A 26,930-nucleotide genomic window follows, 5' to 3' on the forward strand; every position below is an offset into this window, starting at 1 on the left:
TCTAGCCCTAAGGATAATGAGTTTTATTCCTCACACATTTTTAATGTCTAATAAAAAGACTGCTTCATTTTGATCAGAAGGATTTAAGGACTGCTTCCTAAAAGTTATTAAAAAGAAAGATACCAAGTTTGGGGAAATTTCAGAGAAATATTCAGAAATAGTAATGTTAAAAAGTGAAAAAAAGAGAAACACCATCAGCTTATTATAGACTATATGAAAAAAGTTAATCTATATGCTTTAGAATAGTGTGGAAATGTAAATCAGTTTAAAAATACTATGATACAATCCTATAAAATCTAATAGAATATGAAATTTTAAATACCTCTTTTTAAATTAAATATTCATTACGAGGAAATACTATTGAGTTAAACCACTATTGCAGTGTTTATTTTTTTATATACAGGCAGAATTTAGATGAACAATATTTCCATTCAATCACACAGTTTAGTATAAATATAAAACAAGACACCCCTTAAGCATTTTAAGTAACAAATTAAACATTTACATTTTTTACTGTGCACTGAGGCTTAACATTTATGCAGCTTCAAAACCAAAGTACAGCCTCAAGGGAAGTCTCTCCACTGACAAATTAATACCTTAGAGAACAGAGCTGAATGGTGGCAATGAACTCATTTGTTCCCCCAATAATGAAGAATGACTTTTTCTTTACCACATCTGTGACTGTTGCTATGGTGACCCAGACTTACCTCATTGCTTCTCGGAGAGCTCCTCGCTCACCAAGAGTCGTGTGCTTGATGTCATCAAAATTATTCTCCAGCTTCTCGCAATTCTGCAACATATTAAAAAAATCATTAATCCTCTAACATCCTGAGATAAAATTATATCTATGCAATTATGTAAAAATATAATTGATTATATTGATTACAGACTTATGAAAAATATGCACACAACTTTAATTGGGAAGGATTCATTAAAATTGACAGTGTGAATTCAGCAGTAACAAAATAAAAATGTCTTATGATACAGCTGTCACTGAAGTCTTTTATCAATTTTTCAAAGTTGAGTAACAGAAAAATTTACATGATATAAAAGTAGTACAAATAGGATTTTGAGGTTTAAAAATTGGTTCTCCAAAATTATCTCAACTATAGCAAAGCCAATTTGAATTCAAAAGAGAAAGTCAATAAAGTAGGTCTGAAATCAAAATAAACTGTATATGATAAATATCTGGATGTAAAAAAATTAGCAGTCACTGACATTTACAGATAGAGCCCAGGTATAATATAATAAGAGTTCCAACATTTTGGAATCAAAATTTAATAGAAAGACCCTTTATTAGGAATTGTATATAAAATGTTTATAAATGTGTGTATGTACATATATGTTTATATATATGTATATATACATATTTGGAAATACTAAATTTAATTCATAAAATTAAATGACATTATATCAGGATCTTAGCATTACTAGACTGAATTTTCTAAGAGGATTTTTTTTATTTTACTTAATTTTTTACTATATTTTTATACATAAAACTAACTTAATCTTACATGACCTTAAAAAGCTTTGAGAAGATAATGCAAAAGGATTAAATTTTAGACTAAAAAAGTATCTATATGAATCTTTTGGCACATCAGATTTGATTGAGAATTTAGTGGTATTTAGGTATTAAAATAATTTTATTCAACATTTCAGCTGATGTAACAAACAGAACAACTAAATAATAAAATTTTTAATATTAATGTGTTCTTTCTGTTTTAAATTATAAGTAATCATGCTGGATTTTAGAAAAATACACAGTTTAGATCAATCATTTCCAGTATGTAAGAATTAACTGATTTAAAACCTATTGGTATATATACTATTAATTTTATCTTGATTTTTCTAGGTCAGCCAAATTAAAGCAAAGATCCTTTTAAGCACGTAGCTACATGATTTTATAATGAAAATCTTGAAAATTACCATAATGTATCTAAAGTAACTTGAATTCTCAATAAAAGTCTTCTTTTAGATATGTAAACTGAAAATATATCCTGTTCTGTGTCTTTTCATGAAGACAATTTCTTACTTTTAATGAAGTCCAATTTATTATTGCTTAAACTTATGGTTAGTGCCTTTTGTGTCCTGTTAAGAACTCTTTGACTTCTTAAAGGCAGTGAATATATTTTCCTATATTTTCCACAAAGCTTTACTATTTTACATTACACATTTATATGTGTAATCCATCTGGATTGATATTTGTACATGATATAAGATAGAAAATCACATCGTATAGGTAATCAATTAAACCACCATTAGTTACTGAAAAGACCATCATTTCCCAATTCATGTTTTCTACATAATAAGTCATTGTATAAATAGGGGCTATTCTCGAATCCATTATGGCTTACTGTTCAATTATTCCCTAAATTTATGCTGGTATCACACTAGTTTAATTACTTATATCTATAACAAATACAGAAGTCCTACCACTATGAAAAAGACCAATAACTCAAAAAAAATGGGCAAAAAATTTATATAACACTGTATAAAAGAGAATAGGTAACAGCTAAAAAAAAAGAGGGAGAGAGAAAAAAGCTGCCAAAAGTGAAAAAGATAGCTCATACAAAGTGGTTTTAGTATAAAAAGCAACTAAAGCACTGCTGGTGGAACTGTAAATTGTTAAAACCACTTTGCAAAGCTTTCTGGCAGTATTTTCAAAAGCTGAATATTTATGCCTAGGAATACACCTAAGGTCATGTAGAAGAATGTTAATAGTAACGCTATTCAAAACAGCCCAAAACTGGAAACCAGTCAAATGCACATCACGATGGTGTTAATAAATTGTGACATATTAATACAATGGAAAAACTATATTGCAATGAGAACAATCTATAGCTACATGGAGTAACAGATGCATCTTGCAAACATAGTATTGAGCAAAATAAATGATGCACAAAAAAAGCACAAAGAAAAATCATTTCAATTATATGAAGTTGAAAATTAGGCAAAGCTATAATGAATAAACCAAATACGAAAGTAAGAAAAAAATCCCATTGATAAGAGCATAAAAAGAATAAAATACTTCTAAAAATATTAACAAAAGATGCACAAAACTTGTGCACTGAAAAGTATAAAACATTAAACAATTAAAGAAGACCAAAATGAATGTAAAGACATCCCTTGTTCATAGATTTGAAGACAGTGTTACTAGGCTGGCAGAATTCCTGAAATTGATCTAAAGATTCAATGCAATTCTGACAAAATTCCAACTGCTATTTTTGGATATTTTGACAAGGTGATCTTAAAATTCATTTGAAATGTAAGGGATCCAGAAGACTCAAAACATTCTTAAAAATAGAAGAGCAAAATTGAAGAACTCATACTTGCTGATTTCAAAATTAATTACAAAACTAGAGGAATCAAGAGTGTGGTACCAGCCTAACAATGGCTATATAGAGCAATTCATATCTGCAAAAAAGACTTGTATACAAATTTCATAGAAATATTTATTTATAACAGATAGTAAGTAGGAAAATTTCAAAAGTCAATAAAATTATAAATGGATAAACAAATGTGACATACTAATACAATGGAATATTAGTTGGCTATAGAAAGGCTAATCTCTGATACATGCTACAACACAGATGAACCTTGAAATCACTATACAGAAAGGAGATTATTGGTTGCCAGTGGCTTGAGAGAGGCAGGGAACGACTGCTAATGGCAACAGGGTTTTTTTCCGGGGACATGAATCTGTTCTGGAATTAGTGCTGATTGATGCACAACTCTGTGAATATACTAAAAACTACTAAATTGTACATTGGAAAAGAATAAACGTAGGGTATGTGATTATATCTCAATAACTGCTATTTTAAAAATAGGCAAAACTAATCAAGATATTAGAAATTGATGGATAGTGACAAAAGGAGACATAAGAGGATCTTCTAGGTCTTCTTAATCCATTTTTTAAAAATTCACAGAACTGAATACTTTTTACTTTTCCACATGTAATCATACTGCAAAAAATTAGTTTGGGGAAGAGAACCTGAATTTGGGTTAAGAAATCATAATGCAATCACATATCACTACAGTTAAAGAATGCATATAAATAAGTTCAAAGTGTCTAACATGGTAAATGTTAGCCACCAACTAATAATAATAATAAAGTATTATTATTTAAATTCCATTCTAAAGATACAATTCCTGCAATGTAGTCTAATTTATCCTGACAACCTTTTGATACCTCATTAACTAAACTATCAATTTTTCTCTCTGTAGTGAATTGTCTTTAAAGGACGACATTTATACAATTACAGTTGCAAAGATGAGTAACTAAATTATTTGAATTAGATGGCCCTTGCAGAACATGTCTCCATTACTTATGTAGTAAAAATTAACTTCAGTTAGAGTCTGGGTCTCTAAAGTAGAAAGCAGAGTTTTTCCTTTTCTTTGTCTAATACTGACAGTCCCACACACAAAAAAAGGGAGTGAGGTGGAGAAAATATAAATTTTACACTTCACAGATTATGGTGCTCTTTCAAATATTTCAACAGAAATAATAATAATTTTTTAAAGTTTTTATGTTCATAGATGTTCACTGTGTCACTTTTATGAAAGTGAAATACTATGGGGGGATTCTAAATTTTCAATGATAGAGGAATGGTTAAATAAAGCACTTGAAATTTGAGGGATGTTATATATTCATTACAAATGCTCTTTACATAGATTTTTAACAAGCTAATGTTTATATGATAGCATGTATTTTTTTAAAAAGACACAACAAAACTGAATTTATATTTTATGATTACAATTATGGAAAACCAACAAGCCAAGCCAAAAATAACTAGAAATTAATTGCAACTCAGATTATCTGAGATTGTTGAATAAACATGTAATGTGTAGTTTTCCATATTTCCCAATGTTTAGTTATGGGCTTGTATTCCTTTTTGGCTTCATTATTATTCATAAACAAATGAGATTTTTTTTAAGTTTTTGGAAATATTTGAAGTCTATGTTGAATGTGCCATTTTATAAAATATAACACAACAAAGTAAGTGCTAGTAATAACTTTAATATAAAAATTTTTTCAGTATTTCTTAATTTTTTCAATTAAATACGCAATTCAATTATCAATATTTTTCCTCCTCTGATTCTTTACCAATGAGCTCATGAAAGTTTTCTTATTTTAAATTGTCCAAAAAAAAAAGGGTTTCCAATCATCAATTTGCTTTCTTTATGTTTGCACACCCTGAGAGGTATAAGGATGTGCACAAAGTAGTAAAAGAAAATAAAACCATATAATAAAATAAGTTACATTCATTTGCTACATAAAACCTGCAATATTGCTTAATATTAACGGTTAATCAAATAATGCCACTTGAGATACATGAATACCTGAAAAGAACCCAAACACAACTCTTAGGAATATAGTATTTGGAATGTACTGTTTTTGATAACCTTAACATACACATATTTAAACTTAATAATATATGACTATTATCTATTCATAATTTAAACATACTTCACACTACAACTTTTTAAGTTGCATAATGTTCCACTGAAATTATGTACTATTTTTTATTTAGCAAATTTGTTTTTATTTGTTTGTTTGCTAATGTATTTATACACATAGGATAGGAATAGAAGACTGAAAATGAATTAAAAGCTTAAAAATTAGTGAAAAATAAAAGAGCAAATATTCATTAACTGGGATTATTCATTTCAACTAACTTCCCATTTAATACAAATTATTTTCACTTAAAATGTATTTAAATATGTGACTACTTTTATCTGATATAGAGGACTCAAATTCAGGGTTTCTGATTCTAAATCTCACTGTTTTGACCCTCAGTTTAATCACTGATGGAAAACAATATATGTTTCTCTGTGACCATATAATTAAAGGTACTTTCCTAGGCAAATAAGTTTTCTATATATCTCATCCATCAATTTAGATGAATCACTGTTGAGTGTCTTACAGTTAAATCTTAAAGTGAAAGAAGGTTCCATAACCTTTCTTTTTTCAAATTTTATTGACTTTAATATGGAAAACAGCACTTACCTCTAATTTGATGCTTCCCCACAGATGGTTTATAAGTTAAATGTAATGTTTAGATATTTCTATTTAATTGCTATAGGCATATTTATAATAATGATCCAATTTTGGGTATATATGCACATACACATAAAATTCATATGCATATTTATACACACACACACAGTAGTATGTCTTTGCTAAATGGAGTCATCTAATAGAAATAAATCTGTCCCTTAACAGGATATTTTAATTTTGTATGGTTGCCTTTTAAGAAAATCTTTGAAACTTTTCATTTACCAACAGGGATTAACAAAAGAAAATAACACTACATTTGAATCTCTTTATTTAAAAACAATTGTCTTTAGTGTGGGTACTGTCTTTAAACCCACAGTGCTATTGGAAATGTGAGATTTAATCATTAAAACCAATGGAAGGACCTGATAATTGCACTACTGTAATTAAGAGAGAATTTTAAGATCTGTTTAGCCATTTTAAAGTTGCTCCCTAGACTAGAGCAATAATGCCCATGGCAAAAGAAAATCACAGATAACAAATATTTAAGGCAGCCTGCTGCAACAGTGTGACATAGTAGCTTAGAATCAAAAGCAAACACAGATGGAGTTCACAAAGACCTCTTGTCAGCCCAATATCCATGTCTGAGGTTCATTCGGAAAAGCTGTATAATAAAATGTAATAAACAAAAATTTAAAAATAAGCTTGTATTATTTCTTATAATTTATAAATGCTTCCAAGAAATGAATGTTAATCTGATTAATTTTTTGGAAAAGGTTATTTTACAATAAAATTCATGTGCAGATGACCTTTTAAAAACAGAATTCTTGAGGAAATTTTAGTTTTTCAGATTTACATTTTTAAAAATTATATAGAAGTTTTTGGAATCTCAAATAGGTCCAGATGTTACTACAAAAAAATGGATGTGCCTCCTTTTCTATGTGTTGAATTGAGAGCATAAGCACATTAAATTTCTTGTTTGTCTGTTTTCCTTTGGTCCCTGAAATCCCTCATCTACCTTTTTCCTCTTTTCCGCCTACACTGCAATTTGAAACTTTATCGTGGCCTCCACAGCTGCAGAAGAACAAGTTTATGAAAGACACTGAAGAAACAAATATAATTTCTGGATTTTGAGTTCTATTACTAGCATAAATGATAGGGCTGGAAGACTGACCATTTAGTTTGCACAAACAGGAGATAAAAACATTCTTTTGAAGGCAGACGAAAGAGAAAAGTTTGATACAGAAGCCTAAAGAACCCTCTCTGAGCTCAATGTGGCTTCAGGAACTGAGAACAAAGTTCTCAGAGTTAGCTAAGAGTGTTCAATAGCACAGAAAACTACTTCATTTTAATGATTAGAAGCCTCAACTTTAGTACTTGATTTTATTATTTTTTAATTTGATTTTGTAAGTTGAATCTAGATTTGTATCCAGAAGTGATTAAGATTGTGCATTTTGCCATGAGGTGGAATGGAAACCCAAGATGAGTGTCAGGTTGACTAACAGAAAAGAGAGATCACTCCATGCTTTACACTCCAAGTCTGCACAAAGCTTACTGAGACCCATAGAACAATAAAGGAAATAAGTAAGCTTTAAACAGTCTAATTGCTATCTTCAAAAATACTCCTATGTCCTGAAATGGAAAAACAATCCAAGATTTTTTTTTAACCTTTCAAGAACAATATATGAAAGAACCAAAGAAGAGATACATGAGTTGAATTCTAATTCAGACAAATGTTAGTCTTCTATCTTAAACAACTAACATATTATCTGCTCATCCTCTTTATAAATGAAAGCAAGCATCAGATCCATGGGGTGAGAGAGACAGACTCACTGTCATGTCGACCATCAATAACATCTCCCTAACAGTAGGGACAACTATAAGCAAAATAGAGAGAACTTCAACCATCAAAGTCTATTCTTAGCCCAGATCACATGAATATGAATCTGAGGAAAAATACAAACTTATTCTTAAGTAACAAATATTTAAATATGGTGTTCATTCTAGAGGATTCTATGTGGTAGTGTAGGACTATTCTAGTAGACAATTTTGAGCATAAGTATGCCATAGGGGACTTATTTTTCAGAACATAAAAAATTTCCAAACAATTCTAAAAAATAACCTTGCCCACAGTGATGACTTGCACTTCCTACTTTTCAAATGCCTCAGAATTTCCTTCAACCAAGGTAATTGCATGAGAGAAATCTGCAACCGTCAGAGCAGAAGCAAGGTGGTGCATATATTTTGTAGGAAAGATAAAAGGTAATAAAAGGGAAAAGGAGACACAGAGAGAGAATGAATAAACAAACTACTCCTCAGACCAGCAAGTACAAGAGCAAGCACAAAATCACTGATTAGTAATGAAACACTGGAACAAGAAACCAGCCCACCATCCTAGACACCATGAAGCTAGAAAGTGGGAAACCCAAAGGAAAAACCGAAGGACATGAAAAGTATTGAATTGAGTGCTGACCAGACATCCCATTTGCTACACCAGGCAAATGTTACCAATTAGTAGGAAACTGGAAATCCATATCAGCAACCACAATAAACTTCATAGGTTTTTGGCAAATAAGGATGAATTATAATAAACTAACTAACATTGATGGCTTAGTCTGTGTTAGACACATTTCTAGGAGCTTTACCTACTTAATCTGCACAACCACCATAGATAGCCATACTTTACAAATAAGAAACAGGCACAGGGAGATTAAGATAACTTGCCCAAATTCAGGTAGGGATAAAGCAGAGATTTTAACCCAAGTAGTCCATCCTCAGAGCTAGACTCAAATCCCTCAGAGACTCCTAGGAAAGAGTCAACTGAATAAAGTGAATATAATAAAGCTGTGATTAGGTACTCCTCTAGATGTTTGCTGTTAAATTCTGATACTGGGCTGAATAGATAATAGTTTACTAGTAGAGTGGGGCACAAGTCTTACAAATTCTATCTTATTTCTGTCTAGATGTGCTATACTTTATAATGCAGAAAAGTACAGAATTCAATATACACATGTTTAGGCCAAATTAATATCCATAAATATTTTGCATGCAACAGTCTGTATTTGGGTCTGTGACACCACCGTGACAAACATAATGAGCAATTAAATTCCCAAGTGCTCAGATTTTGGCAGCAATTAAAGTGGAAACTAGAAACTAAACATAAAAAAGAACTGGTTTTGGTGGCCTCCTGCCAAATGAATCCCCATGGATTGAGGAAAGGTCTAGAATTTCAACTGTGATAAATTTTGTAGTGTTTTAGATCTCATCTGTGTTAAGGATTGTATGAAAGTACAATGTAACAAATGAGTGGAATATCAGCAGCAGCATGAGCACAAAGTAACACACAAGGACATCTCTGAATGCCAAGAATCTCTGAATGTAAATAAAATAACTGAGTTATCTTTACTGAAACTATAACCAAACAATAACAAATTCAACAGAACATCTACTGACTCATGTACTAGATGGTGCTGGAAAGAAGCAAAAGAGTTAGCAAATTACACTATTAAATAAAATAATTCATGATGCTAGCATAGGGCTTAATTTCCATAGGACTACATTTCCCTTATGAAATAATCACAATAACTAGAACTACATAGGTTGATCTGAAATTTATATACTAAACTAAATTTTAAAAATTAGAAAACTAATTTTAATAAATGGCAATAAACACTTCTGTATCATTAAGGTCACAGAGAGTTAATGGCACAGCTACTAGAGCTTAAGTCTCAGAATTACTAAATAACAAAAGCTCAAATTAATCACTAAAATTTCAATTAAAAAAAAACCCTTGAAAGCCTACTTTATTGAGCATCATACTAAGCACCAGAGATACAAAGGTAAACAAGACAAAATCCCAACTTGGTAACAATCAAGTGAGAATATAGAAAAGAAACAGGAATTCATTCTCCTGGAGCAGAGATAATTATGAATTTATTACTTCTGAACATGTCTTTGAAATGAGACAAAAGTTTCCAGATAAAGAAAAAAATGGCTAAGGCAGTAGAGTTGTCTCTAGCCTCAGACCTCAGTGTTATTGCTTACTAGCTAGGTGTCATAGGCAGGACACTGTACTTAAGTCAGCTTATTCTATGCTAGATATATTTCCCTTCCAAGGCTGTCAGCAGAACTAAAATAATATATGTAAATCCCTTTGCACATTGACCAAACAAAAGGTTTTCAATAAGTGGTGGAAAAGGAGGAAAAGAATAATGAGGAGGAAGAGGAAAGAGCACCCATGTAGCTCACTACAATCCTAATGGATCCGACTTTATGGAGTGAGGTAGGAAAAGTACACTTTTCATGTTTTGCAGGTAATATTTAGGAATAACAAAGTAAAATAAATACAGTCTTGATGGGAAAAATTATTTTTAACTTTTTGGTTATATGTTCCTTATAAGAATATAATGAAATCATGATCCTTTCCTCTTAAAAAACTAAATGTTCACAAAAAAACACGTGTGTGTGTGTGTGTGTATGTGTGTGTGTGTAGCATACATATCTAATATGCTATGTACAATTTCAGTGGGCCAATGGAGCCCCTAAAAATCATCTAGGACCCTGTATCTATGACCATCAAATTTTAATATCTGGAAGGATGATTTTTTGCAGTGGACCTAGATAACACAGGAATGAAATTTATAAATATCATTAGTTGTCCAAGAACCCTGGGAAGCAAGGGGTCCGATACTTGGCAAATTTCTATTGGTGTTTGATAAAGATACTAATTCAAACACTGAAATTACTAATTAAAAATATGATATAAAAGTCAATCTTGTTGTCAAGCTAGAATTGAAAGCCAGTCATTCATTTGTTCATTCATTCAATATTTATTTAGAATCTAATAGGTGACAGATACTATGCTAGTCACTAGGGATATCAAGGTTTAAAAAAAAAAACTTCCTTTTCAAAAAATCCAATTTCAATTCAATAAAGTAATTGTTATCAGGCAAGTATGTCCCACATCCAGTGGGAGAATCATTTCCATATATTAACCATGTATTAATGATCATTATAAATCTCAGATGGCTGGAAGCCTGCAGCATACAATATTTTGAAGGACCCATAGGGAATTATCCACCAAGGAGGCCAGAAGCCTAATGGAGACAATTATAAACTCACATTTTAAAATCTGAAGAATTTGAGAAAAACAGCATTCTCCAAGTTATATTACTACAATTGTAAGAACATTTAACAGTGATTAATTTAATGGTTTTCTTTAGGCAGTAAAGTAAATCAGGAAAATATAATACCAGTGCATATGTTTTTCATGTAGTTAGAAATTCCTAAGGTCTAAGTTCCTCAAAAAATGAGTAAGGCAAACTAACTCCTCCAGTAAAATGTTATAATTTTGGCACTAAACAAAAAACTGGCCCCACTGAAGTTTTCTACAAGTTAAGTAAGAAATAATGACTATATTCAGAATTTTTTAAATTCCAAATGAACATTCTAATACCAATATACAATTTCCAGTTCTAATCAAGAGATTCATATTTCAATAGATAATTGCTTTTCCCTTCGGTATGTCTTAACTAGTCTAATCCTTTCAGGGAACATTAAGATATAATCATATTTTGCTAATGTCATTTCACTAATGGTGGCCAGGTTACAATCAGGCTCTGTCTAGGAGAATCTTATATGAGTCACAGTGAAATGGAATATAATATAATAGAAGAGGTAAGAGTTGTGGAAACAGGAAATCTGTTTTTATATTTCAACTTTGCAACTAAACTACTTGTGTTCATAGGAAAATGCTTAACATCTCAATCTGTAAGTATTCACTCAAGAAATTAAGATATTGATGAAGATGATAAAAGTAATGATACCCATTTCAAAGTGTGGTTGTGAGGATAAATTAAGAGATCATGTATGTGAAAATATATTCTAAACAAGAAAACGCTGCTCAAATATTTGCATTTTTTCAAGAGAATAAATCTCATTTCCAGGTTCATAGTCTAAATCAACAAGTATTTTAGCTATATTTACTTTGAAATTTTAGTATTTCAACTCCCATTCATGGTAATGATTAGTAATATTTTAGTACTTTCCCAAGGTAAGCAAAAATAAAAACAGTTTGCCACAGAATTTTTCCAGCTGGTCATTAATTCCTATACCTAAGGGAGAACGGCAAAATTCCAGATTTACTTTTAATCTTAATTTCTCATTCAAAATTACCACATAGTCCTTTATATAATTAATGGTTATGTTTTGGTTTTATCTCACATGTTACAGGATAATTCAATGAAAACACAGTATCATTATTTCAATAAATGTTGTGGAGTATTATGTGCCAAGAACTCCAATCGCAGATCCACTACACAAACTTTAATATCTTTGGAAGTCATTATTATTTACTTGTTCACTTAATCTTGACAAGAGGAAGGCTTTAAGGGAGCAGTTTAAATAATGAAAATCTACTCTCTCAACCAGGGAAGTCTGCTCACCTCAAACTGTACATCTGACCAATCTCATTTCCTATCAGGGCTTCTATTCTCAACTTACTTGTTATAATGCTACCTTGCTGTTCCTTCTACAAAAAAGCATCCCTTCTCTTCAGGGCCTTTGTACTTGCTGTTTCCTCTCCCTAAAATGTCCTTTCCCCAGATATCAACCCAGCTTATTCTCTCATCTCATTCAGGTCTCTGTTTCAATGTTACTTCTTTAGAAACATCTTCCTTCATAATTGTCTCTAAAAATGAACCCACACTCACTCTCTGCTCCGTTGCCCTTCTTTACTATTATTTTTCATAACATTTTTATACTTAACATTGTATTACATTGTTATAATATTTTTAAAATACTGTTAAGTTCCATGAAAACAAGAGGCTTTTTGTTTTGTTTTAATTTACTAACTGTATTTCCAAACAGTAGTTAACCATGAAAGGCATGGTAAACGGATGTTCTAGGAACTTTCACAAACATTTAGTCATACGTGAGTCAGATGCTAGCTTCAATTAAAAGTGCAAAGTGAAAGCAGTGAAGGCAGCCAGCTATCTTTCTTCCAAGAGACCTTCCACTGTAGCCTTATCTTGATCACTACATCATGGTTCAAATTTGGTTCTTCTGTCTTGCAAATTAACAAAGTTAATTTTGTCAGTTCATGAAAATGAGTCTGCCTTTCATATTCTGTCTCACATTAACCAAGTTAAATGAAATAGATGTATGAAACTACACTATAAATGCATTCACTTATTACATGAAAAGTGCTACATGAACCAGACTACCATAACATGATCAGTGAAATTTAACTTTTAGGAAACCCAATATGGAATGACAAACAAAAATCAAATGTTGCTTAGTGAGCATAGATTCTAAACAAAAGAAATCAGGAGCTTTAAAAAGCTTTAGTTCAAAAAGATTGCATAAAATATTCGTGCATTCCACAAAAAGATCATTACCTGTGATAGGAGATGGTTAGAATAGACATTGCCCTTGTTGAGCACTATAACTCATCTTCTCCTTTGGGTATTTTGGTAGAATTAACCCAAACAAGTCTTGATCTTCAAGGTTGAACCTCCCAAACTCTTTAGGATAATTTTTCCTATATGTAAGTCAAAATCAAAATCTCTTACTGGTGTAAAAAAAGAAAAAGATATATTTGCAAGTCACATATAATAAGAAAACAAGGACTTCCATTAAGTATTCGACAAATTGCTAAGACAAAGGAGGAAAAAGTAAGCAAGCAAACCTGAAAATGGCAGAAATTGATGGTATTTACAGAAACTGGTAAAAATAAGAAAAGTGGAGAGAAAAATTGGATTATAAATCATAATCTATGTTTGTTTGCTTCAATTCCCGGTTCATTTCTAGCACTCTCTCCCAGTCCAGCTTTATGACATGGATATAATAATATGATAAATCCTGCTAAATAATATGGATATATAGGTTTTTTTGATGAATGGCACAAACCTACTGGCCAAACTCACTTGTCTACGTTCAATGACGTCATGAAAGATGGACAGCAAGCTACAGAAGGAATGGAAGCTTTGATCTTAGTTGTCTCCTAAGCTTGTCTGTGCACACTCACATTTAAATACTTCTTTAGCACTGGAGTGGGTATAGACCACAGTTAGCACCACAGATTAGCTCCCTAATGGAAGTTCCTTGCTATGATCTTCAAATGAATGAGGGGACTTCATGTACCTTCAAATGCCCTTCTGGTGGATGTTTTGTCCCCTGCTATGCTACATGAGGCCAATATGAAAAACCCAGTTCCATGAAGACCAGAACTTTCCCGAAGACAAGTCTTCACATGTGATATATTCATGAATTAACTCCTATAAAAGTATCCCTACCAAAACATATTAAATTCATTTTTTTAATACTAATAAATTCACAGTACCAAGCACTTCATATATTGGCTGATTTGTTATCATACTAAAAGACTGCTCACAGCACTGAACAATCTGTATTAAAATCACCAACAACCACATGATGCAACATCTGTTTACCATGTAGAAGCTTAAAAGGAAACGAGTTACTAATAGTTTTTACTAATATCAGTTTAAATACCACTTCAATAAAGTAATTACCACTAGAAAACCACAGGTACAGAGTTGTTGTATAGGATTTTAAGGCTATTTAAGATTAAAAACTCGATGTGATCTGGAGATCTTAAATTTAAAACAATACCTTGTCCTTGAGGAGTTTGTTTCAGAAGCTGTTGGAGATCCTCCTAGAATAGGTGTCCTCTAAGCAAATGAGGAAAACTTTGGGATGAGGGGTGAAGAGGGGCAAAGTCAAATAATTGTATGATTCTGGGCATCAGTGGTACTTTTCTACATCTCAAAGACAATTTTAGGTAGTTAAGTTTTCATATATAAGACTATTTTTAGGAATATTACCCACTTAAGAATGCTAACAAATGTCTCATTTACTGACTCCGTTGTGTTAGTTCACGCATTTATTAATTACAAAGAAAACACATTATTCCCCAAGTTTAGCCATTAATTTTTACTACATTTAATTTGGTCAAAATCTACAAAAGTCTACTTAGACCATATATGGCTGTGCAATCCAGTACATGATGTATTAGAACAATACCATACAAAAGAGGTAAAATGTAAAGTTAGGTAAAGGTGATCCTACAGATGTGAACATAGTCTTTTCTGTAGCACTGGGAAAGACAACTTATTATAAAATTCTGTTTTTTAAAAATAATTAAAAGCTACCTAAGTACCATTTTAGGCTACCTCAATCTTGTTTGGAATAAAACCCCTTGTGACCATAGCAAAGTGAGTTAAACAAGTAAGAGTTATTCAGTATATTGGGGAACTAAAATTTAACAATCTTTAGTGTATCACAAATTTTAAATGTACATTACAGTGAAACACAGACCAACCAACTCAACATAAGCTTCCATAAACAGTACCTAAATTGATAAACTGATTTTTGTTTATAAAAGAAAATAAGCCTAAGATTTCCCTTTATACAATTATGGAATGCTTGGTACTAGATAAATATCAAACAAACAAACAAAAAACCTAAAATAGTGTCTGTAATCATTTATCTTTAAAAATCACATGTGCATTTTAAATATGTGAGAAAAGATTAATAGAACCATTTAAATTCTTGTGTTAAGTTAAAATTCAGGAAAGTAATCATTTTTAAGTTGCAAAAGACAAAGCCTTTTAATATCCTTTTGGTTTTAAAGAAATAAAGGCTTTTACTTGACAGTTACTTACATAAATTTGTATCAAAAAGAGAAGTTGGCAGAGACTTCTGAATTCATAACAATTGTCTATTAGTCTGTTTTTAATAATTTTTCTTTGGCATGTAATCCTCTTTAATTAGATTCCACTCTCTGTTGTTTCAAGACTCCATAAACTGGTGTCTTATATACCAGCTGCTAAAGCAGGAGTCACTGTCTAAATGATATTCACAATGAGTATTTAGAAGGTTTACAATTATACCCTTGCTAATAAATTGTGCTATTTTCCCCAACAATTTTAAGTGCTAATCTTCAGAAGGCATTTTAAAATTAGCTAAAATTCTGTCAAGAGATTTACAAAAATTGTTAGCATGAAGATAATTATGTCACAGTCCTTGGACTCCATCTCTGATTGTGTGCATAAATCAGAAAATGTCAGCTGTGTTTTCCCTTAATAATTATCCTTGCAGCAATATATTATAGTCTAAACTCCTATTATAATTTCTGTTTCTGGTTTCTAAAACACTAGACAGTTATTTCAGAAGTTTGGAACTGATTAAATAATTCATATTCTCCAGAATAATAAGTGATTATAAGTCCTAAAATTTTAGTATCAGTAAAAAATAGGTCAATATGAAAGTATTAACTCAATGTCCATGAATCCTCCATCCTAGGAAACTAAACACTTGAATGTGACATTTTTTTAAAATATTGATTAGGTAAAAATCTAACATAGCAGATAGGCACAAACTGGTATAGATTTGAGCATAAATTCTAAGAAATATTTTTTTATTTCAACATCAGAGACACATGAAATACAGTATCTGTGGTCTAAAATATGTATCAAGGTACTTATCTGTCAATGCACAATTTTCTACCTTTCTTATAAAAATATGACCATTTCAGAAGAAATAAAATAAAAAATAATCACTCTTCTAATAATCATAAATTACAAGTATGTTTTCATTTTTTCTGACTAAATAAACCAAAAGATGGAATTTTGATATAAGCTCACTGATCATATTAAAAAACAAGATTTTAGATAGTGATCTTTGTATTTAGGTATACCAGGAAGCATTTTCTTTGTTGTGTTTCTCACCGTATCAGGCACTTTAGAATTAGGAAAGAAAAATTCCAGCTCTCTAAATACTTCAATTCTGTAACTAATCTAAATGGATGGATATACTAGTTAAGGCATGTTGACTCAGAGTAGTGAGTATTCAAAGACAAATATAAAAAAAGGTGCATTTTCTTGCAACACTAGATTTGTAAAAAATATTTTGGGAAATAACTTTTAAATTTCCCATCAACTATGGTCAAGAGTCATACTTTCCATGTTACCCAATAGTGTGTCCTTCCCATGAAATTTCAGAGTAGAAAAGAGATATGTGAATTAAGTAATTCGAATTAATGGAAGTATTAAATTTGACATTATAAAGCAGTTGGTGGTAAATAATGGATAATGAGTATTATTACTGAATGTAACATTATAAACCCTGCCATCACAACAAATCAACAGGACCATTACTAGCCAAAAAACAGGGTATGAGCTAGAATCAGGGATTTCAGTAGATACTCATAAGGCAATTTTGTGAATAGCAAGTTTGCAGCCTTAGAAACCAGGCTTCTTTCCTCTTCAGTTAAACCAGCCAACAGACAAAACTCTCCTACAAAATATATCAACATCCTATACCACAACTTTTTTTTTTTAATAGTTTGGTATATTGCCTTTCAATATTATTTTCCATTCATGTGTTTTTATTTTATTTTATTTTATTTTTATTTTTGTTTTTATTTATTTTATTATATAAATATATTTTTTATTAAGGTATCATTGATATACACTCCAGTTTAGTGAGGTCTGCTCTGTTCTCAGGTGTATGCAGTCTGGCTCAGCATCCTTTCCTGCTGCTCTTTTAGGATTAGTTGTATTAACTATATTTTCATATTTTATGTAGTTTTGGGAGGAGTTCTCTGTCTCACCTCTCACACCACCATCTTTAGTCCTCCACTGTGTACCAAAACTTCTTGAGGATGTTTGAGTAATAAACATATCATCAAGCTTTGCTCCTTTCACAGGATGGTCTCCAATACAGAAACAAGTGGAAAATTCTGCATTCATTAATGAATTGGTGCTTTTAGTGTTTAATTTTTCTTTCATTTCAGATTTTATTTAAATGCTCAATTACAAAAGTAATATATGACCTTTTAAAATTAGAAAAAAATACACTTATATATAAAAATTAATAATCTCCTACCTTCAACCTAACATCTAATTCCACTCCCTTGTGTTAACCATTTTAAACACAATTACTAACTTTCTAGTTTTCCACGCTCACATAAATATATGCTTTAAGTTCTGTTTTTCTGTGTGTGTGCACACATGTGCACATGTGTGCAGCTGTTTTTCACTGGGCTAAACCTTTTAAAAAGTTAAAATTTTTTTCACCTAACATGAATATGTGGATACCCCACCAGATCAATAAATAGGTCTCTAACATTCAAAAAACTGCTTAAAATTCGGTTTTAACAGTTTCATTAATATAGAAATGTAATTTTCATCCTAGCATTTTATTGTTATGAATAATGCTATAATATGTACCATTGTACATGGTGATTTCTTTTATTGTGGGATGAATTCTTCATAGTGGAAATGTTAGGATCTTTTTTTCCATTTTAATATACATTACTAGGTAATTTACCAAAAGTTTGTACTAATTTAACACATACTGCAATGTATGAAAGTGTCTTAGTTAACTGAAACTTTGCTAATGCCGAATATTATTAAATTCCTACATGTTTTCCAATCTGATATTGAAAACTATTTTACAATTTTCTTGCTACTAGTAAGGTTGAGCAGCTTTCATGTGTTTAATTGGCTGTTTGCATTTTTCTCTTTTAGATATTGCCTATTCAGACCCTTGAAATTTTCTTTATCACTGTTACAAATATATTCCTAGGCTCTTATTTCCATTTGACTTGTTTAGGGTACATTTTGCCACACAATCAAAGTTAGTTTGTTGTTAGTCTGTTGTTTGTTTTTAAAGTATATATATTAAGAACAATAACAAAATACTATTTAAAATCTTGAGATGGAGTTAAAATGGACTTTTAAAGTAAAATGTATAGCAATAAAAGATACAACTTAAGAAACAAACAAAAATAAAGTATTAAAAATTATAAAAAGAAAGTTTAAAACAACGAATAACACACAAAAAAAGACAATACCTCCCCACTTGTCTGATGCAATAGGAGGAAATTTTTGCAGCCCATGGGATGGTGTTTTGGTTGGATCTGGGCCAAAAAGAAGCACCCAAGCAGAAAGTGGGTTATTTATTTATGCCTAAATCATAATAGTTAATACATTCAAATGACTCCTGACTAACTGGTCAAAAATAGAGGTTAACCAGATACTGTATTTTTTCTTGGATGAAAGCATGAACATCACTAATTTTGCTTATTTTTGCCATGTTAAACATTGAACCCTATTTTTTTTGTGATGTGCTCATTTCCTAAATTTGTAAATTTAAAATATTCAATGAAGAAAATTTCAGTAGGCTATTTTTTTTCCTTTTATTTCTTTCTTTACTATTAAACAAATATTAGATTAATAAGGAAAAAAATGAACAGGGTCATGTACAAAATGACACCAGGTACATGAAAGGCAGAATTATGAGAAGATTCACCTGCATCAGGGACCTGCTGCTTTCTGAATGTTCCAGGAGTTATAACCTCATTCTCAAATTATACCTTGCAAGAGTTGGTCTCTTTTTTCTTAGTGGGTTTGAGTGACAAAACAGTCAAATTCTGTTTTTTCAAAATTTGAAATATCAATAACTTTATTTTTAGATAATTTCTAATAAAGTTGGCTGGAATGGATATAGTTTTCTCTGCTTCACTTCACTGGAGGGAAGTGTTGGTCTAAGAATTTTTGTTCTTTTCATTAAAGAAAAATGATCCTCTGTCAGAGGTTAAAAACTGAAATAAAGTAAATGAATTTAAATTCATTGTTCATCCTAATATAAAGATTTGCAAATTTATCCTCTTAAATATTCCTACATTTGGGCATGAAACATAAAAAAAAAATTATAAGAAAAACAGCATATTTATGGTATCTGACCAAAATGCTGCACTGCAAATGAAATTTGAAAACTGAATGAAGACAGTTGATTATGTAGATTGCAAGGCTCAGATAATTTACATGTAATGAAAATTACAGTATCAGTTTTTAAGTTAATGGCGTTATCAGTCATCATTATTCCCTGAACTGGTCCTTTTATGAGATTATCATGGACACAAGAGAAGACTGACCAAAGATTAGTGACCTTTTCATCCCTTTCATCCCATCATAAACCACAAGTGGCTTAACTTGTCATCCAAACACATCCTTATCAGAATGTCTGTCAACACAGCCTGGAAATATTTCTGCCTCTGACTTGATTCTGGATATATCTTATTAGTGATTCTGGATATGCTTGGTAAGCAGTGAAAAAGGAAACGGATGGTATCTCTCCCCACATGACTGTGTGTAATCTTCAGTGCTGGGAAGGCTAAGGAATGAAAAATCATCACCATGTTACTGAATGAATCTGTGACATATGTACTTAATTTAAACCAGTTTCCTGATACTGGTATGATCACTGTTTAAATAGCATCTTACCAGCTACACAAAATGAATACCCAAGGTACAAAAATGCTTGTTCCTTGGCATAAGCAATTCAAGTATTTTAATGTCAAATGAACAAACCTTAAACTAACCTGGCATACAATGTATTTTACTTATTAATTTTGTTTGTCCTTAATTTTATTAAACTAATATGCAATCTCTACAACATAAAAAATTTTATGGTCTTTTCTTCACTGCTGTGTCCCCAGGGCATTAAATAGTGGCTGACCCATACTAGGTGTTCAATGAATGACTACAAACCATATTATATGTAGAATACAAAATTTGCATGAATATTAAAATTAAACAAAGACTTCATAGATGTTTTCCCTGTGAGTTAAAGGCCCAGACCTTCTCTAATATGCATTAGTTTCTTTGATAAGCACTGCCTTACTGATAGTTCTTTAAAGTGGCTTGCTTTATAGGGAAAGATGATAAGCATATCTTAATTCTATTTTTCAATGACCATTAGTAATACATAAAGTAATATTTTTATTAAAAATATTAAATATTTCAAGTTGATAAACTGGGTAGCTTTCTTGCCATCTTTGATAGAATTATTAAATGTTGGCTGTAATCATTAACAGGAAAACAAGCATAATAAAATTAAATTGTCAATGAATATGTTAAAATTGCAGAGGAAAAAATCCTTCTAGAGCTTAATGTTCAAATGGATATTTTTAAGGAAAATCATACTATACTGCTATCATTTTCTCCATCACAAATATATTATTTTTACATTTCTATCAGAAGACACCTATATATTATATTTAATAGTCCAAATATCTTAATGTCAATTAAGCACTACATACATATTATGTATACATATAACATATATGAATATCCTACAATTCATATAGGAACTTTATGATTCTCTACTAAAGGCTACTATTGATACCTTTTATTTCTACACTTTTTACTAATCTCATTTAATAAGTATTATCATAGTTAACATGATTATGGCTATATAATCTTAAATAGCTTAAATGTCAATTAGTTCTACAACGATCTGCTCAGCATTCTATTCATTGACAGATTGCTGAGATCATTAAACTGGAGGTGGCCTTAAGAATGCAATAAATGTTTGCTGAATTGAATTGACACTACTGCCTACTGGTGGAGTTATGAAGTGAAAATCTATATTGTTTAAAAGACTTCCAAAAAACAAAACTCACAACTCTCAAGGAATTAATATCTTCACTCAGGATATTCTTTAGTTCTAATATAAAGCCCAAATGCTTCCCATCCTCTTGTTCTGCAGTCAATGGAGATGTTCAATAAATATTTGTTAAATCCCATGCTCTTGTTCTGTACTCACTGGAGATGAAAAACAACTAGTCATCTTTTTTGGTAAGAACACTTCATCCTTAAAGACTGTTATTAACTCCCCACTCTTCTAGTCTCAAGCCTGAGCAATCCAATCCTTTAGCCTTGCTTCATCATTTTGATTTGTTTTTAACTCTCAATTTTATACATGTGCTTATCCCAGGAATCTACCTCAGGTTCTCAACTTCCCTTTTTAATAATGTAGCTCAAAATGGGACAAAGTGTCCTATGCATTTAACCAATTTTGAGCACAATCAACTAAATAATGCTTTATAGTTTCTCACCATAGCAATACTCCCTCCCCAATTCCAAGTCTAGATGTTCTTAGGAATTAAATAACACTTAGAGTCACTAGAACATACAGATTTAGTGGCAGAAGCTATTTCCCTCATAAAAAATAATGTTTCCCTTCAGTATATTCAGCAGGATTTTATCATAATTATCCTTAGCATTACCTGACTACATGTAAACTGAATACAACTTGAAGACAAAACAAAATAGAGCAAAAAATACCCATGTGCCATCATACAGTGGTTTTGAATAATTCCATTGTCTGGCTCAGGCTCCATTATGGAACCTTCTGACAGTCCCTAGTGAATAATATAATATGAGTTGCGTGAGAACTTTTATTTTCCAGCCAAGCTGGAAATGTGAATTGGATTTTTTAAACATTTATCATAGCATAATTCTGACTGACCTTGTTTAGTATAATAACTAGCTTAAATGATAAGCACATTTCTTTTCATAAGAAGTCAGATATTCTTTGAGTGAGCAATACTCTGAAACAGACACTCCACAATACTTGTATACATAAAGCCTTTGTACAAATTTGACTTGTATGGATTTACTAGAAATAAATTAATAGTACTTTCAAAATTTGTTCTATATATTCTAGCTCCCTGTCTTCATAAAACTTACATTTTAATGGCGGGAAAAGAGATGACACAAATGTATACTTAAAATATCTATTTAAAATATGGCAAACATATACACTTTGAATGTCAACATTTAACAGAGGTTATCTCAGATAGTGTTTATTGCTTTGGGGAAAGAAAGGGAGGTAAGGTTATAATGAGACAGATATGGCCCTAGTACAAACAGAATAGTCAGGGAAGGCATTTCTAAGTCCATGACAGAGGGAAAAGGAATTGCCTAGGCTCTGAGATGGCTATGATATTGGCTAATTCTAAGTAAGAAAGTCAGTGTGCCAAACATATGATAAAGTACATAATGGTAGAAGATAAAATAGCTGAGGTAGACAGTATCTAAATCATATAGAATATAGAATCTTGCTAAACTATGATAAGAAGTCTGTAATTTATTCAAATTCCAATGTGAAACCCTTACTGGGTAACATTTATTTAGCATCATTGTCTTAAAAAAAGCATAGAAAAAAACCCTATTGTACTTTCTGTTCTCTTTTTAAATTTTTTTAACTTCTTAAAACATTCGTACATCATGTGTTTCTTTAACAGAGATAGTCATCAAGAAGTTAAATAATTTCTTAAAAATAGCACAAGAGATATCTTTTAGTTTGTGGAATTAAATAAGAAGAATAGCTGGCTACCCAGTTATTTTTAGTTATTCACCTTCAAATCTAACTCACCCTGTTAATCTCACACTTAAGAATAAGTCTTATATTTCCAACTGACTTCTAGGAATTTAGAACTGAGCTGTCATACAACATGTTTGATACTGAACTGTATATTTTCCTCAAAATAAATTATTTTCCTCCCAAGAACAACAAAATACTTTTGGGACAGAGTGCCTGTTGAAAAGTAAGAATCCAAACTCTATAAAAAATCTCAAAAAATTATTCAAACAAGAAATCGCTCCAAGTATTTGATATCTTAACTAGATGATGCATAAGTATACACCTATGTAAAAATTCATTCAGATGTACACTAAGATTTGTGCATTTTATTGTACATACCTCAAAAAAAAAGATCCAAAATAACTCCCCCCGTTTACTTTATTTCTTAAGTACACAGAAGATATAGTGTAAACAATGAAGAAAAATGAGGAATAAAAGTGTAAAATGCTTAAGCAATTGGTAATATAATTATCCTTTTATACCTATTAAGCATAGTGAAAATATTTAAAATTATTCTGAAAAGAGCAGTTTCATAGTACCTAAACAATAAAACAGATTTTATACAAGTTTATCTTAATGAAATAATAGAAGGGATTGTAACACGGGATACAAAAACCTGCCAAATTTATCAGCTTAAAGCAAAGGACTCAATAGAGCCCAAGTCCATGTATTGACTCTGGTGTTTATTAACTGTGCCAGAGAATTCAATTAATTCAAGTTTCAAAAATTTAATATTATACACTTACAGAATCAAAATATAGAATATGACTTACTAATCCACAGAAAAAAATGAAAATATCAGGAAAAAAGGAAGAAAAAGAAATATAGATGTGATGAGGGTAGGGCGGGGAATAAGCATTTTAGTTCAAGTAATTGTTAAGCTTCTCTCAAAAACAAAGATTCCCAGAATCAAAAGTAACAAAATAATCAGACATACCTCTATATCAAATGACAATTTAAAAATAAAAGGATGAGCCATGCAAATGCAATGCACAAGACTGCTTTACAACGATAAATGGTAAAGTCACCAAAGATGATACAATAAGAAACTGAGATGAAAACACAGTTATTTTAAATATTTTTAAAATAGTCAATGTCAGTGGAAAAGTTTAGTATATCTATTTAACAGTAAGAAAATATTTCTCTTTAAGGACTTTTGCGTGTGGCTATTCCCCTAAAATATCATACTGAGTAAATAAAATTTTAAAAATCTGAAACAGTCCATCCTTTAAGAGGATGTGAAAAGTGTCACTGTAAAGGATATAAAAGGTTGAGCTGGGATATGCAATTATATATTATAGTATTAGGGCAGAAGATACAGTAGAAGAAGTTTCCTTTTATGTGTATATAAGATATAAATATCAAACATCATTACTACATGGACATTTAAAATATGCACATGTGTAATTTAAATTGCATATTTAAAAAATACTAATCCAAATTCATATGTGAAATGACTAATTTGTACAGTTATGCTTAGATATGAATCAGTTTTATTCATGTCATAGTTATAAAATAATTAACACAAAGTAGTATTTTCCTCTGTATGTCATTGTTAGCACCTTGAGTGCTGTTTGTTTTAGAGACACTCAAAAAAGTTTTTTTTTTATTTGAACAGAAGAAGACAATGAAGAAATACTAAGAACTTTTTTCTGTGTATTATGAAATTATGAGTCACATGTTTCCAAACATTGAAAATGGGTTCAATTTCATTTTGAGTTGTAACTAATAACTGAATGTTAGATGTGAGAAAGAAATTTCTTATATGTCTTAAGAGTAATCTTAAATATGTAAATATGTGAAATGTTGGTCATTACAACAATCCTGAGTCATGGTTGAAAACTGCAAAAAATGAAATCCTGTATGAAAACTACATATTCAGCTACAGGGCATCAGATATGTAAGTTATCATATTACTGTGATAGTAAAAACACTTAAATAATACATAACATGGTATATGTTATTTCCATATTACATATGAAAAATTTACATATGATTGGATGCGAACAAAATGAAGTTACAAACCAAGATATATGCTATAATCCAATTTTTAATAAAAACATAGAAGCATACACAAGAATGAAACAAATGTTAGTGACATTTCTGAGTGGGAGGATTTCAAGTGATTCCATCTTTCTGTGTTCTGTCTATATATATATTTATGTATTTCCTAAAATTCTTTACACTGTTAAAAATCCTTTAACAGCTAACTCTGAATTCTTCTCTGTACCAGGCATTGTTGTAAGTGCTTTATGTGCCTTAAGTCTTTTAAACTCTGCAACAGCACTCGCAGAGCTATTACTATATTCATGTTTTCAGATGAGGAAACTGAGGCACAAAGGTTAAATAACTTGCCTAAGATTTCCTGAGTCGAAACTGACAGAGCCTAGATTTGAAACGTAGTAGTTTGGTCCCCAAAACTGCACCACAACCTAAGCATTCCACAAATAAGAACTTAATTTTCTTTCATAATTTTCAGAGGAATACAATAATTATATTAAAAATTAAGGAAACAACCTGATGAATTTAAGGATTATCATGCTTGCTGTTTGTCACCAAGATCAGTTCTATCTCCTTTATGCATATTTTCAGGGAAAAATATGGCAAATCTTCTTCAGCAATGTTTGAATAAACCGTTTTTCTAGAGACATGAGTATTCCAAACTTTTAATTTTGTGCCTTTCTTTTAACAAAAACAAAATATCACATGTTGTTGTGTCCTCAGGAGCACAAAGAAATTTCCTGCCTGAGAGGTAAATGACTGAGAGGAAAAAATTATAGGCCATTACGGCATGCTAATAAACCAAATTAGATAAACAAACACAGGCAATGGAAAGGAAGAAAGAGCAAATGCGTTCAGCAGAGAATGGTGATAAAGAGTAATGGACAGCTCATTCTCCACAGCTAAAATTGCACAAGCTGAGCTGTCTAAGGGAAATGAGTCATCTGGTTCTCAAGTTATAAGGAAATCTAACAGAATAGTTTGAGTTTGAATAGCTAACACTGCAGGCAATTGAAATAGGTCTCCAAATATCTGATTAAAGTTATGCCCAATTACAACTGGTACAGAATATTTGTGCACGTCTCTTACAAAAGGTAAATGCAGGTTAAATTTCCAGATTTCTCTGTTATTTAACTTCCAAAGTAGGTATTAATTAAGGAAGTAAATTAAGATGTGGTTAACTAAATTCTTAGTTATGAAAATGAAGTCTAAAACTCTTTATTAGGGCATTATTCACTTCCACAATGCTTCTTAATGAACGATTTTGTGCTTTGATTCAATAGTCCTTTTATTTCATATGAATTCTTTAACATAAAAGAAATCTCACACCGGAATCTCATTTTAAATCTCTAAAAAATCAGCCTCAGACTACTAGAGTGACTGAACAGGAGGAAAAATGAGAAGAGGAATAATATGAGGGGTGCTGTGCAATCATGAGATGTAAGAAATGCATGAGATCATAGGGAAAATAAAACTATGTCTTCTATACAATTAATCTCCTGTTTTTCCACCTTAATTTGATCATGCAAATTGCCTACTAAAAACCATCAGGCTCGGTGATTTTTGTATTTTATTGCTTATTACTATAACTCTACCATCTGTTCTTCTAAAAATGATATATTAAAAATCAAATCAGTGATGATTTTTTAAATGCACCTTTTTAGAAATACATCTTCCATGATTCCCTACCAATTTGCTA

At 30.9% G+C, this 26,930-nt stretch overlaps 1 protein-coding gene across 4 annotated transcripts in view; it reads right to left on the reverse strand.

The window, feature by feature from the left end:
- The window catches only part of DPYD (dihydropyrimidine dehydrogenase), an 879,000-nt gene that overhangs the window by 770,726 nt on the left and 81,344 nt on the right, over positions 1-26,930 (reverse strand). For 3 of the 4 annotated variants that reach the window (XM_057500453.1, XM_036883856.2, XM_036883855.2), the window contains exon 3: positions 708-790. The exons of the other annotated variant lie outside the window; for it this stretch is intronic. In XM_057500453.1, coding sequence (XP_057356436.1) covers positions 708-790 — 83 coding nt within the window. The remainder of the gene's footprint in view (positions 1-707; positions 791-26,930) is intronic. 4 annotated transcript variants of the gene reach the window in all.

Source organism: Manis pentadactyla, chromosome 4 (assembly GCF_030020395.1).
Source record: "Manis pentadactyla isolate mManPen7 chromosome 4, mManPen7.hap1, whole genome shotgun sequence".
Lineage (NCBI taxonomy): Eukaryota > Metazoa > Chordata > Mammalia > Pholidota > Manidae > Manis > Manis pentadactyla.